Source organism: Cervus canadensis, chromosome 6 (genome assembly GCF_019320065.1).
Source record: "Cervus canadensis isolate Bull #8, Minnesota chromosome 6, ASM1932006v1, whole genome shotgun sequence".
Lineage (NCBI taxonomy): Eukaryota > Metazoa > Chordata > Mammalia > Artiodactyla > Cervidae > Cervus > Cervus canadensis.
Genome location: NC_057391.1, coordinates 15,828,119 through 15,842,676, shown reverse-complemented (window position 1 = coordinate 15,842,676; position 14,558 = coordinate 15,828,119). Strand labels below are relative to the sequence as shown.

The 14,558-nt window shown below is 56.6% G+C and overlaps 1 protein-coding gene across 8 annotated transcripts in view; it reads left to right on the top strand.

The window, feature by feature from the left end:
• TLE3 (TLE family member 3, transcriptional corepressor) overlaps window positions 1–12,692 on the top strand; it is a 48,586-nt gene extending 35,894 nt beyond the window's left edge. For 2 of the 8 annotated variants that reach the window (XM_043470934.1, XM_043470930.1), the window contains exons 9-20: window positions 1,522–1,641; window positions 2,499–2,549; window positions 3,167–3,319; window positions 3,712–3,844; window positions 4,415–4,599; window positions 5,200–5,276; window positions 6,043–6,292; window positions 6,696–6,943; window positions 7,499–7,646; window positions 8,490–8,640; window positions 9,618–9,694; window positions 10,708–12,692. In XM_043470934.1, coding sequence (XP_043326869.1) covers window positions 1,522–1,641; window positions 2,499–2,549; window positions 3,167–3,319; window positions 3,712–3,844; window positions 4,415–4,599; window positions 5,200–5,276; window positions 6,043–6,292; window positions 6,696–6,943; window positions 7,499–7,646; window positions 8,490–8,640; window positions 9,618–9,694; window positions 10,708–10,815 — 1,701 coding nt within the window. In that variant the 3' untranslated portion in view covers window positions 10,816–12,692. Of the gene's footprint in view, window positions 1–1,521; window positions 1,642–2,498; window positions 2,550–3,166; window positions 3,320–3,711; window positions 3,854–4,414; window positions 4,615–5,199; window positions 5,277–6,042; window positions 6,293–6,695; window positions 6,944–7,498; window positions 7,647–8,489; window positions 8,641–9,617; window positions 9,695–10,707 lie in introns of all 8 variants that reach the window. The other 6 variants (XM_043470932.1, XM_043470928.1, XM_043470933.1 and 3 more) reach the window with 3 other exon arrangements.
• Window positions 12,693–14,558: the final 1,866 nt, after the last annotated feature.

Here is a 14,558-nt window from a genome sequence, read left to right as displayed (position 1 = left end):
CTGCAGGTCCCCATGTAGGCTTGTCACACACCCCGGGCATGGGGATGAGGATGGACTGGACTTTGCTCCCTGCCCTGCCCCAGCTGAGTGGTCAGCTGCTGGAGAGGCAGGGACTGCATCTTGTTCATTCGTCCACACCTGCATGCATCCCCAGGCCTGATCCAGGGCAGGTACCCAGAAGAGGGTGCTGAGTGATGCGGGGGAAGGTGTGGTGCAGTCTCTTGTTGTGTTATTCTTGTTTAGTCACTCAGTCATGTCCCACTCTTTTGCGACCCCATGGACTACAGCTGCCTGGTTCCTCCCCTTCATGGGATTCTCCAGGCAAGAATACTGGAATGGTTTGCCATTCCCTTCTCCAGGGATCTTTCTGACCCAGGGGTTGAACCTGTGTCTCCTGCATTAGCAGGTGGATTCTTTACCACTGAGCCACCAGTGTAGTCTCTTAGGAAGGAACAAACCTCAGTGGTCCCCTAGAGGGGGTTGTGGTCTCTTTCACTTGGCATAGAGGTTTGCTGGCAGGTACCCCTGCCCATCGCACCTCCCTGCCTGCTCCCTGCCGGGTGTTGGAGGCCACATGATGCCTGTCGTCCCTAGTCACCCATCGCACCACCAGCTGGAGTCCTTCTCTGAGAGAAGCTCTCAACTTCCAAGGCCACTCCATCCTCAGACCCATTGGCGGGTGTTTCTCCTGCCTTACCTTGTTAGCCCACCTTCCCTCTTCCCAGGCCTTAAATTTCAAACTCTTCTCATCCTCACTTGCTTTGTAGTTGAAGGGAGAGCTCCTGAGTCCTTTCCAGGCATAAAAACCTTGGGTTTTCTTCAAGTTGCCTCCCGCTGGGGGACCCTGGGCACGTTTCCCATCGTCTCGGGGCCTGGATTTGGCCATTGTCACAGAGGGGAGGGGAATTCTACCTGCCTTCTATGCCTTTTGCCATCTTCGGAGGGAGAGGCTTCATGACGCTGTGTTTTCTGCTTCATTGCAACCCTGGTGTTTCTCTATAGGTTGCGGGAGGCCACGCCATCACAGAAGGGCATTCACACAAAGTGCCCCATTGCGTACCTACACTGGGGAGGCCTGTTGGCGCCTGGCAGTTCCCCTGCCTGTCAGGTTTAGCAGATGAAGTATTCTGCATAGCCCCAGTTTGTCAGCTCAGATCCGTCTTCAAGACTCCGTACAAATTCAGCTATCCATTCCTTGAGGCCAGATGGGTGGAAGAGGAGATAGGTGCAACCCCCACCTTCATGAAGCATACAGGCTCATAGGCCAGAGGCCAACGGCTCGTGCCAGGTTAATTATCTAACAGCAGCGGCGTTGCTACAAAAGAGAATTGTCATGCTCTCAGGGCCTCTCCTAGAGGAACCAAATCTGGGGAGTTGGGAAGGCGTCCCTCCCTGGTGAGGCTCTGATGGAGCCAAGACCCGCAGGACACACGACACCTCAGTTGACCTTCTGGGTCACCCCACTTAGCTATATTGATGCATGAATGAGATGTTCACGCTAAGTCTCCCCCTTGCTTCCAGAATAACTCAGTGTCGCCCTCGGAAAGCCTGCGAGCTAGTGAGAAGCACCGGGGATCTGCAGACTACAGCATGGAAGCCAAGAAGCGGAAAGCAGAGGAGAAGGACAGTTTGAGCCGATACGTATGTCTGGGGGCTCCGCGGGGGTTTGTGTGGGGTTGGCCGGACTGAAGGAAGAGCCCTCCCCCGCCCCAGGACCTGGTCCATGTGGGGGTGGAGAGGTGGCCCACGGGGGAGGGCAGGTGGCCTGGGCATGGGAAGCCTGCACAGATCCATGCGCTCTGAGCATGTGGGCCACAGCCAGAAAGTGAGCAGAGAGGTCTCCCTGGGCTCTGTGGGGTCTGGGGAGAGTTAGGGGCCCCTTCCTAGATGGGCCAGCAACCCCGTTCCACCATCACGGCCCCCCAGAATCTGTGGTCTGCTCTAGGGGCCCTCTCTCATACTTTAACCCTGCAGGTGGTCATGGTTTCTGTGTGTGCCAGGCTGGGCAGAGGGCAGGGGGCAATGCGGTGTGGGAGCCAGTGCCTTTGGGCCCAGCCCTTCTTGTCCAGCCACTTGGCTGCTCTGGGGCTTTGGGCATACCACTCAGCCAAAGCCTCAGCTGCGTTTCTGGGAGACGAGGCTAATCACCCCTCCCACACTGTGATGGACATGAGGGAATGAGACCAGCGCGCTTAGAAATGATGGCGGATGTCAGGCCAGCTGGAGAGAGGTGTCTGGCTCCAGAGGGACAAGTTAAAGGGAGCTTAGAAATATAATGGGGCAGGTGTGGGTGAGGCTGCCAGTGGCTGTGGGAGCCGAATGACCCCGGGGCCAGGAGGCTGCACCAGCAAAGAGGAGGCCGCCACTGGTAGGGCTGAGTGGGGACAGTGTGGACTTTGGGGTTTGGCTGAAGTTCAGCTCCTGGCTGGTGGAAATGGGATGGTTTGGGCTCCGTCTGGGGTGGGTGTGGTCTCTCATTGGCTTCTCTCTCCATGCAGGACAGTGATGGGGACAAGAGTGATGATCTGGTGGTGGACGTTTCCAATGAGGTGAGGGCAGTTCCCGGTCGCAGGGTGGCTCTTTGTGTGGGGAGTTGGAGGTGGTTCCTGTCCCGGGTGGGAGCTGTTGTGTCTCGGCTATTGCAGCATTATCGGCAGCCCCAGCCGGGTTTGAGGCCTTTGGATGGGGGGCATCAGGCTGGTCAGGAGGAGGAAGACAGGGCTTGGCTGCTTGGTGGCTGGGGAGTCGTTCACATCGCTGGGTTACTAGGATGGGTCTCCAGAGAGAGAGAGAGAGAGAGAGAGAGACCTCTGAAGATCCCAGTGGAGGGCCGGCTCCCCTGGTCCTCTAGGTCAGCTCTATTCTCCCCACCATCCCTGGGGTCTGGGGGTGGTGAACCCCATGGGTCAGCCTCAGCTGGGAATGAGGAGCTAGAAAGGATCTACACGAAGTCAAGAGGGCCAGCTGCCCAGCATGCAGTCCTGAACTCATGTTCAATCTTGAGCAGGTTCTACGTACCCACCCACTCTGTCCTCTGTCCCCCCGTCTCTGGGATGAGAAGGGGGTCAGATTAGGTCGTTAAGAGCCAGTTGCCTCCACGTGGGACCAGAGAAGACTCAGGCTCGTCATAGCTCTTAGCACATCTCTGCCTTACTTGTGTCCTTAGGACCCTGCGACACCCCGTGTCAGCCCGGCACACTCCCCTCCTGAAAATGGGCTGGACAAGGCCCGTGGCCTGAAGAAGGACGCCCCCACCAGCCCCGCCTCGGTGGCCTCCTCCAGCAGCACGCCCTCCTCCAAGACCAAAGACCTTGGTCATGTATGTGGGGTCTGCCCCTGGCACCGCAGACACTAGGAGAGGGCTGGGGAGGGTTGGGGCAGAGGGAAAAAGTTCTGGGAAAAGGGCTGGACCTGGAGTGCTGCTGATTAGAAGGTGAAGGGGTGGAGCAGAAAGCACATGGATTGGGCTTGGCCTGGGTTCACGTCCTGCCTATATCACTCACAGGCTGAACCTTGTGCTTACTGTTTCTGAGCCTCAGTTGCTGCATCTGTAAAATGGGAGCAATGAGCACAGTCCCTGCCAAACAAGATTGGGCAAGAATGGAGGGGCTGTGTGGCAGAAGATTTGAGAACTAGGCCTCATGTGGTGCCCAGCTCTTGGAGAAAGGAATCTTCATAGCTTCCCTTGGTCTCTGTGTTTCCCCCTTGCAGAATGACAAATCCTCCACCCCTGGACTCAAGTCCAACACGCCAACCCCGCGGAATGATGCCCCAACTCCTGGCACCAGCACGACCCCGGGGCTCCGGTCGATGCCAGGCAAACCTCCAGGCATGGACCCGATAGGTATAATGGGTAGGCACAATGGGGCTGAGCTGACTGTGCTTGAGGGGAGGGCTTGTGCGGGCCGGGGCTGGAGCTGCACAGATGGGCCAGGGCACCAGGCAGGGAGTCAGAGTCAGGGCTGTCCCAGGGCCTGTCTCTGCGGGACTTGGTCAGGTTTGACACCGAGGTGAAGGCCTGCTGCTTCAACACTCACGTCAGGGCTTACTGGGGCCACTGTTGAAATCAGCGTGTGGAAGGAGCTTCAGACAGCTCGGGACACCATCAGTGTCTGTCTGCCTTTATTGTTAGTTCTGTGAGATTCTGAAAAATGCTCTTCTCTGGGACTCTGAGTCCTGCTCTATAAAAAAAGGCGGGCACATCTCTCACCTCAGACTTTCTTGGATGTGAATATGGGGATCTCTGGTAGGTGAGCTCAGCCCAGCAGGACTGCCTGGAGTGGATAGCTTGAGAACACAGGAAAGATTGCTTCTGGGCCAGAGGCAGCCTGGTGGCCTGGGCTTTTGCTGGATGAAAGGGGTGGGACCCTCTCCCCTTGGCGGTACATGCCAGCTTACGTCCGCCTCCTTGCAGCCTCGGCCCTGCGCACACCCATCTCCATCACCAGCTCCTATGCCGCGCCCTTTGCCATGATGAGCCACCACGAGATGAACGGCTCCCTCACCAGCCCCAGCGCCTATGCGGGCCTCCACAACATCCCGCCTCAGATGAGCGCGGCTGCGGCCGCCGCCGCTGCTGCCTATGGCCGATCGCCAATGGTGAGCTTTGGAGCTGTACGTAGACCTTTTGGCTCCTTTTTGTGGGGGGCGGGGCGGGGGGCTGGGAAAGGAGTTGGAGGGGAGTTGGAGTGGGTCAGAGAGACCCTTCCTATGTGCAGAGGGTGCCCTCTGGGTCCAGTGACCAGGCAGCTGCCTTGGGGGAGAGTGTTCATGAGGAACCAGAGGAGAACACTCTTGGGGGTCACAGACCTGGTTCCCACCCCCCGCCCTTTTGTCACCATGGGACCCCAACCAACAGAGCCTCCCTGGGCTGCCCCTCTCCATCTGGGAAGTGGGCTTTCACCCGTCTTTCCGGGCTCTCTGGGGTGGGAAATCCCACGGTGATTTCACGAGGCAGGGGCTTGGCCCGTGGGGCTGCCCGTGTGTTATACCAAGGTGTGTCTGCTGTTACTGAGAGGGCCCGGGCCTTGTCGCTGGAACAGGGGGCTCTGCTCTGCTCACCATCTCGGGCTCTGAAGAGGCCGTGTGGTGCTGGTGGGACAGGACGTGGCGGGGGAGGAAGCTGGGGCTGGGGCGTTGTATAGTGGGGGACGGAGAGCGGCACCCCTCGCTAAGGGCTGGCCTTGTCTTGCCTTACAGGTTGGCTTTGACCCTCACCCCCCCATGCGGGCCACAGGCCTGCCCTCAAGCCTCGCCTCCATTCCTGGTGGAAAACCGTAAGCCTTGACTACTTATTTTCTGCTTGTTGGGGAGGGCAGAGAGCACACCACCCACCCACCCATCCCCTGCCCAGATGGACCTCCCCTGGGGAAACGTGTCTGCCCTTCTAGGGGTACCCCTGAGCCAGGTTGCAATCCCATTGATGGCTGCCTGGATGCACTCCTGATTGCCCCCAGGCTCCCTCTGAAAGAGGAAGGGGAGGGGGTTTGGGGTTGAGGTTGTGATCCCTGGGCTCTGAGAAGGGAGGAACGTTTCACATCCGGATTCCATGGATCCTCCCTGCCCTGGGGTTCCTGTGGGTTCTAGCCGAGGTGGCACTCGTGTGACCTGGAACAGCAGGCGGGCCACACTGGCTCACCCCAGCTCTCATGTGTACCCTGTGATTCATTTAGGGTTGGGGGAGCAAACAGATTTTCTTCCCTAGTACTACTGGCTCCTAGAGGAGGGGTGGCATTCAAGCTGGGGCCTTTCCGGGGTCAGAGTGCTAGGGATTGTATAGATGGTGGGAAAGGGTATTCCAAGGCAATGAGGGGTCAGTGGCCTGGTTTGGAGCGAGGATCTATAAGCAGGGGCAGAAGTCAAGGCAGGACTATGAAGCTGTCTATGCCCTGGTGGAGCCAGGTCAAGGAGGTTGGGGTTACCATGTTTCCTAAGATCAGGGCAGGGGACACCTGGAGGCAGGCAGGCCAGGTAGGGGATAGGGCCAGTCAGGAAACTGTTAGAGGACTGGAGATGGCAGAAACGTGGTTCTCCCTCTTTCAGAGCCTACTCTTTCCATGTGAGCGCCGATGGGCAGATGCAGCCTGTGCCCTTCCCCCACGACGCACTGGCAGGCCCTGGCATCCCCAGGCACGCCCGGCAGATCAACACACTCAGCCACGGGGAGGTGGTGTGTGCGGTGACCATCAGCAACCCCACGCGCCACGTCTACACAGGAGGCAAGGGCTGCGTGAAGATCTGGGACATCAGCCAGCCAGGGAGCAAGAGCCCCATCTCCCAGCTGGACTGCCTGGTGAGGATCCCGGGGCTGCGGGCATCCCTTCTAGCTATTATAGGAGAGCGGGCATCCCTTCTAGCTGTTATAGAAGAGCGGGGCAGCTGGGGCCTGGGGCGGTACCCCATTGACCTGGCCAGGGGCAGCCCTGTATCGACTGGGAGACTTTGGGCAACCTGGCAAACCTCTCTGAGCCCTGCTTTCATTGTCTGTAAGGGGAGATGATGCTGGTCTCCAGGGGTTTGTGAAGAAATGAAAGTTTAAAAAGTCACAAGTGAGCAGTGGGGTCGGCCTGGTGGCCGCGAATAAGGGCAAAAAGTGAGCAGATGTGGCGAGGGTGCTCGGTGTTGCTGGACGGGACTCTCGCAGTTCCCCGGGAGGAGGGGTGGGTGGTGCTGAACGCTGCCCCCTCCCCCTTCAGAACAGGGACAACTACATCCGCTCCTGTAAGCTGCTCCCCGACGGGCGCACGCTCATCGTGGGCGGCGAGGCCAGCACGCTCACCATCTGGGACCTGGCCTCCCCCACGCCACGCATCAAGGCTGAGTTGACGTCCTCGGCTCCGGCCTGCTACGCCCTGGCCATCAGCCCTGACGCCAAGGTCTGCTTCTCCTGCTGTAGTGACGGCAACATCGCCGTGTGGGACCTGCACAACCAGACCCTGGTCAGGTGAGGCACAGGAGGGAGCGGGGGTCCTCATCCTGGGGAGGCCGTGCTGGCCGTGTCTGGCATCGTGGCTGTGACTGGCCTGTCTGAGGTGCTGGGGTGTGGACAGGATGGCACAGGCAAGGGCACCCAGGTGAAATGATGGCTTGTGCCAGGTGCCTAGCACAGGCAGACGAGGGAGGGCTCTGTGGATCAGGAGCTTGCACAAAGCTCTGGGGAGAGGGGGCCTGGAGCAGACCTGGTAGGGCAGAACTCTCAGATAAGTTGAGACTCGGAGAAACGTGGGGAGAAGAAGAGGCGTCCAGCCCGGAATGGAGGAGCTTAAGTGTGGGGCCTCAGGAGCAAAGCTGCTGGGTCTGAGTCCTGCCTTCCTGTGAGCTCATGCAAGTACCGGCCCTGGCCGAGATGCTCGAGTGGAGTGGGAGAGAGGCCCTGGGGGACCGTGGACCACAGTTTACTATTCTTCTGGGACAGAGTTGGCATCTCCCTGGGACAGCTGTCAACATAGCAGTCAGTGCTTCCCTGGGGCTTACCCTCACCCCTGCCTGGCCTTCCTAGGCAGTTCCAGGGCCACACGGACGGGGCCAGCTGCATAGACATCTCCCATGATGGCACCAAGCTGTGGACGGGAGGCCTGGACAACACCGTGCGCTCGTGGGACCTGCGGGAGGGCCGGCAGCTGCAGCAGCACGACTTCACCTCCCAGGTGTGTGCCTGAGACCCCGCCTCCCCATCCACTGGAGCAGCGTGGGGCCTTCCCTCCCTGGGTCTCAGTGGCTGGTTCAGGGTACCAAGGGGTCCTCACACGTAATCATTACAAATGGACCTGAGACCAACCTGAGTCATCTGGGAAGGCTTCCTGGAGGAAGTGGCCATGAAATAGAATCCACAAGGCTTTGGAGTTGGTCGCACTTGCCCCTGCTGCTCAGACTTGACTCCCAGCTCCTCTGCCATCGAGCATTTGGCCTCAGTTTTCTCATTCACGGGATGGGAATAGTCATAGCTACCTCATGGGTCTGGTGTGAGCACCTGAAATGGTCCCTCTGAAAGCCTTGGCTATAAGCCTGGGTATAGAAAGCATTCTATAAATCCTAGGTACTATCTTTTGTTATTGTATTATTTGTGTTAATGTTTTAATCTTGCATGTTTAATACATTAGTGTTTTATTTACTCATATCTTTCTTAAGGAAAGGTAAAGTCACTGAGACTTAGAGAATAACTTTGAAAGTGAAATATCTGTGTCATCCCTGAGTTTGAATGCTGGCTCTGCTACTTTACTTTCTAGAGTCAGCAACCTCTCTGAGCCTCAGCTTCCTCACCTGGGAAGTTGATTGGGGATAAAACACTATTCCCTTGAGGGGGAGAGAGGGGGCCTTCGCATTGCACACGACAGGTGGGGAGGTGCCGGGGGAGGGAGTCAGTAAGACAGCCCACAGGGTTCCTGAGCAGGGCCGTGGAGGAGCACCCCATCTCTCCGTCCTGGCCCCCCTTCAGCCGCCCCCACCGTGGTTTTGGAGAATGCCGATCTCTGTCCTCCCCTCCCGCGCAGATCTTCTCGCTGGGTTACTGCCCCACCGGGGAGTGGCTGGCCGTGGGCATGGAGAGCAGCAACGTGGAGGTGCTGCACCACACCAAGCCCGACAAGTACCAGCTGCACCTGCACGAGAGCTGCGTGCTGTCCCTCAAGTTCGCCTACTGCGGTGAGCCGGGGCGCGGGGGCCTGGGGAGCCGGGGGTGCGGGGGCCTGAGCAGCGGGGGCCGGGGCAGCGGGGGCTGGGGTGCGGGGGCCTGGGGCGCGGGGGCCTGGGAGCAGGAGCCTGGCCAGCCCTCCGTGCAGGGACGCAGCTCAGAGCTCAGACGAGGGCCGGAGCCCCCCTAAGTGAGCACGGTCTCAGCACCAGCCTCCTGACCCAGACCAGTACCCCCATCCCGCCCCGCATCTGAGGATGCAGATACTGCCTCAGGGTACCGGGCGCCTGTGACGCCAGGCCGGAGCCAGACCTTGCTGGCCGGGGCAGAGGGGTAGTATGCCCAGCCCCGCGGGCAGTGCCTCCAGGCGGTTTGGACCGTGGGCTTCGGTGGCCACAGCTCTGGACTGGAGTTTGTGCCGGCCCACTGACTAGCTGTGTAGCTTAGGACGGTCCCAGCCTCTCTGAGCCCCAATAGGTCTTTATGGACCAAGGAATAGCAGGCACCCCCCAGGGCTTCAGGAGCCCTGGAGCTTTAACGCAGGCGAAGCTCTGGTGACATGCCTGCAGAGACCCACCGCCTTTGGCTGGATCTCCAGCCGCTTGGAGCTTCGCCATCCCCAGTACCTCCTGCCATCTTTCAGTAGTAGAATCGAGATGGGTCAGTTGAGCTTGGTGGCTTTAAAAAGAATTTTCTGGGGAAGTGTAATCCCTATGATTAACTGCAGATCCTGCCTTTCTCTGTCCCAGCCTGCCCACCCCTCCCCTTGATTGCAGAGAAAGGCAGTATCTGAGTGTCCGTGTGTCTGTGTGTGTGTGGCAGGGTAGTGGGGTGGGTGTCTTGATTACAAAACGCTTCTCACAAGGGAAGAGTCAGCCCAGCGCTGGTTAGTGGGTCACACTGCGTTTCCATGATGGCTGGCCATGTGTGGGGCGGGTCTTGCTTTAGAGGGCAGCCGCCCACAACCTGATGTTTCTTTTGCCTGCAGGCAAGTGGTTTGTGAGCACTGGGAAAGATAACCTTCTCAACGCCTGGAGGACTCCGTATGGAGCCAGCATATTCCAGGTACTACCCGCCCTCCAAGTGCCCCTCTTGATTCTGCTGAGAGTCCGGGCCTGGCCACGGTGATGGGGCAGGGATAGGGGATGCAGAGCAGGACTTGCCCTGACCCCCACCTGCTGGGGGTCCAAGACGGCTTCTCAGCAGCGCGGTTTTGGACTTGGGCACATCAGCGGGACCCATACTCTGCTGCTAGTGGCGTCTGACCGATTGGGGCGAGGGCTTTTAGCAGGGGCTCTTGTAGGATTTCTAGAGCAAGGAGGAATAAAAACATGCTCTTGGCTCTGGCCTGCACGCTGAGCCCTCACAGGAGGTGCACCAGGCATTTGAGCAAACTGGGAAGCTTTTTTTTTTTCTGAGCTGTGTCATCTGGTTTCAAGTAAGTTGAGGTATGGGGCCAGAGAAGGATCCAGAAGGAGGTGAGAGAGGGGGAAGAGGCTTTTTGTGAGTTTTCAAAACCTGGGACCTGATGCTGCACTCTCCCTCGCTCACTTGTATACACTCACACAGAGAGACACACACAAAGTCATGCGTACATACACATAGTCACACGCACTTGCTCTCCAAGTCAGTAAGACACTCTTGATGCAGTCTGGAGATCTGGCATCTGGTGCATCACACATGTAACTTTCAACAGTCTCTGGTTACACTGGATGTTCAAAGTTGAGGTGCAAGTCCTTTTTTTTTTTTAGCTCACCAGACTGAGGGCCTGGCCCACTGATACCGGCTCCCAGCTCAGAAACGCTTCTTCCTGTTTGTAAACTCGGGATGCAAAGCTCACACTCAAGTGCTCTGTTTTGCTGCTCGGAGCTGACTGTAAAGATCACATCTGGCCCAGTTAATGAGCTTTTCCTTATGGGGAAGCAGGTAGAAGGGGCCCCTCTAATGGGAAGGGCTGTGTTTGAAGGCCTCGCAGCGTGCGCTCCAGGCTGGGCAGAGGGCGGGTGAATTCAGAGAGCACCGAGAGAGTGCTGAGTACCCAAAAAGTGAGTTTCTGTCCTTTCTCTCTCCTCTTGCAGTCTAAGGAATCCTCGTCGGTCTTGAGCTGTGACATTTCGGCGGATGACAAATATATTGTAACAGGCTCTGGTGACAAGAAGGCCACGGTTTATGAGGTCATCTACTAAGCAAGGACTGTGACGGGGCTGTCACGCTCTGGGAGACACAGACTCGGCTGTGCCAGGGAGACCCTGCAGACACGGAGAACGGGCAGCCAGCGGCCCAGCACCGCGCTCCGGCGGGCTGAGAGGGCGCGCCCGTCACGGCCGGGGCTCCTGGGCATGGACTCCTGTGTCTCACGGACTCCGATGGATTTCTCCCCTCCTCCTCCCGTCACGATGCTGGCAGAGGCTGCACATAGATTTATTTGGAGGCTCGTGGCTCCGGCTCTTCACATACACCCTCGTGAATCTCTCTCCTTCCCCTTTCTTTTGATGTGTCCCCCTGCCCCGCCTCGGGGACGCTGGAGCGTGGACCACACGTTTGTACCAGGGAGTGGGGGAGGGTTTCACGTCCCCGACTGTGCAGCGCACAAGGTTTGTGAAAAGTGTAAATAACAGACTCCTATCTCGGACTGGTCCGCGGGGGAGGAGGCCCCTTCCCACCGGCAACGCCAGCCGTGTATTTCGCCTGCTGTATTTGTAATCCACTCGTGGTGGTGGCTTTGTTTTTTGTTTTTTTTTTTAAACAGAAGTTCCCATCTGGGGAGGGGAGGCAGGGAGCGGGCAGAATGAAGAGGGAGTGGTAGAGGGAGAAGACGCCTGGGCGGAGGAGGCAGCCAGGTCAGCCATCAGGTACCCCCTGGGTGAGCGTGTCTCCATGTGGACCTGGGGATCGTCTTAAGGCATGTCAGGACCCAGCTCCAGACAGACTGACGGACAGGCAGAGCTTGAGATGGGTGCCCGTCCAGGCTGACGGCAGCAGAAACAACGGTGAATTTTTCTGTGGCCTCCCGAGTCCCACCTGCCTCTTACTTAGCCTCTTGGTCCCCCTCTCAGGCGTCTGAACCTGTCCGTCTGTCTGTCTCCCCCTCCCCACCCCCACCTCCATCTCTCTTTGGTGCACACTTGGTTGTCGTGATGAGAAATGGAAGTTCAAAGGCACTCTGTCTCCAGCCCTACTTAATCTTCGGACACAACCTGCCTGAAAAGGACACAAAGTTAGAGGAACGCATAGCAACTCAGCTCAGGGAGCTACCAGAGAAAAAAATAGCAACTGATGTGGGTGCTTTTTTTTTTTTAATTTGAATAAAAAGAATTAGAAGTGATGTCCTTTCATAAAATGCCTTCTCCCCACTTTCCTGCCTCTGACCCCTTACTGTCTGCTTAGAGGGAAAATGTGTATTTAACCTGCAGGACGGAGTCTAAGGGGTTCCTCTGGGGGTGCACCGTGCTGACTTCTCCTGGCTTCCTGTCTCTCTTAGGAGCCCAAACAGCTTACAGGTAGAATATCAGCTCCTGCAGGTGCCACTTTTTGGTACCAAAATGTTCTGAGGTATTAGGATTTTGTTTTTTGTTTTGTTTTTCCTTTGGTCTTTTTTTTTTTTTTTCTTCTAAGGAAAAGCTAAAGGCTGTTACGAGTCCTGGTGGTGGGCTCTCCATGGATGTAGCATATGGAAGATAATTTTTATACTGCATTTTTATGGCTTATTTTATAATGTGTGATTCTGTCTGGTGAGAAGGGAGGGGGGTTCCCAGTGTACCTCTCTCCAATGCTCTTGCTCCCAGGTGAGCCCCTCCCCCTACCTGGCTCCGGAGGCCGAAGAGAAGGGCAAGGTGGGTGCCCTTACCTTTCTGAGGTTGGGGAGGGGTGTCCAGAGTCTGTCTCTCTTCCTGTCTCTCAGTCTCTCTCTGGGTCTCAGATGCTTAGCCACCACCTGTTGTTAAGGCTCTTGCCGCAAGGGAGGCGAGGGTAGAAGACAAGTTGATTCCTGAAGAAAAAAAGAAAATGAAAAGTCATTGTAATGACCTGTTTTTATATTTTTAAAAGTTACTATTTAAAGGTTGGTTTGATTGTTGTGTTTTAATTCTTCCTCCTCCCCCTGCTCCCCTCACCCAGTAGTTTTTCTCCATTCTCCCCCCCGCCCCACACCCCCAAGAAGAGGGGTGGGGTGCTGTCAGCCCACGTCCTGGGTGACTTCGCTTGTCATCCGTAAATGTGAGCACTGCTTTTTTAAAGCATTCCCATGCTGCCCCCGCTCCTAGAAAGTGATCATGCGGGACAGTTAAAAAGGCAGTGTTTGCATGACCCCAGTCATGCGCTGTCTCCCCAGTTTAAGGCGGGGTGGGGCAGGGGGGGTCTCCTCAGGACAGTTCCCAGAGGTGAAGTCCACAGTTAACAACGGTGTCCTGTATAACTGCCACTGCCCAACTTTTTGGGGGAAAAAAATGAAATGTGATGAACTTGCGGAGAAATTGCAAAGTGTCTATGACCATCAGGACCCTGAAAACCACTACCGTCTTTTTTAAGCTTAACTTCAGATGCTGTGAGGCAACCCCACTTTGGAGGGGTTTACAGAAAGGATAGGAAATGGGGGCAATGCCCTCGGGGAGGCAGGACTGGCCTGGGGGCGGGGGGTGGGGGGTGGGTATTCCCAGGTTCCTGGGCATCATGCAGCCATGAGCTAAATCTCCAGAATGTGGGACTAATGTGGTTTCCAACTCCTGCCAAAGTCACTGTAAATCAGCGCACAAAAACGATTGTCTGCCGTTACTTCATTCAAGAAAGGGGATTGAACATTTGAAAAAAGGAGTGACCATCCAGATAAAGCAGTCTTTATTCTAAGCCTCAAAAGGACAGCTGGACTGCACATACTGGGGTCACTTAGCTGGAGCTGGGCTTCCTGTCAGGCTTACAGAAGAGAAGCTTCCAGCATGTAGGAAGAAGGCCCATCTGGGGCTGTGTTCGGCTGACATCTCTGTCTTGTACTCGTGGCACAAACTTGAGTAAAGGAAAACCCCTTTGAACCACACTTTCCTTGCTTCTCAAAGTCTGATCCTCACCACAGAGGGCTAGAGGGACCAAATGGGGGAGACTTCGGCCAGAACATTCTCTGCGTGCCTGAGGGTTGCAGGTCCCCTTGGGTAGAAGGGAAGAATGTCTTGGAACGCTCCCCTCCACTTTTGGCTCCTGGGAGTAAAGGCCAATGTCAGGCCCATTGCTGAGAGGGGAAGACCATCTCAGAAAGGCTGTTGTACCAAGAGGTTATGGGCACGATTAAGCATGGGGAGATGACCAAGATTCAGTTCAGGCCAGTGGAGACCAAGGAAAGACACCTGACCTGTGAGAGTGCAGTTGGGAACACATCCTTCGGCTGGCTGCCTGTACTCGCTGGGACTGTCCTGACACAAGCTCACAAGCCTCTCCACCGTGAGCCTCTCACTGCGCATGCTTGTCTTTGCCTCGCTACCGCCTCCCAACCCACCACCGCTCCCCTCCCTCACTTTCCACTTTACAGGCTCTCAGCCCCAACTCAATCCTACTAAAGCCATATCCACCTCTCGCGACTCTGCTGGTGATTCCTCTGCACTTGAAGGTTTGGGAGGCCTCTTCAAATCTTTAGGGAGGGACCCAAATACTGTGCACAACCTGATTTCCATCTCTAATCCCCCAAGATTGCCCTTGCCTCCTCGTCAACAAAGTAGTAGAAAACCTTGATAGCATTTTCCTGTGGTGGTTTAGTTGCTAAGTTATGTCTGAGAGTTGTGACCCCATGGACTAGCCTGCCAGGTTCCTCCATCCATGGGATTTCACAGGCAAGAATACTGGAGTGGGGTTGCCATTTCCTTCTCCAGGGGATCTTAGCAACTCAAGAATCGAACCCAAGACTCCTGCATTGCAGGTGGACACCTGAACCGCAGGCCGATTCTTT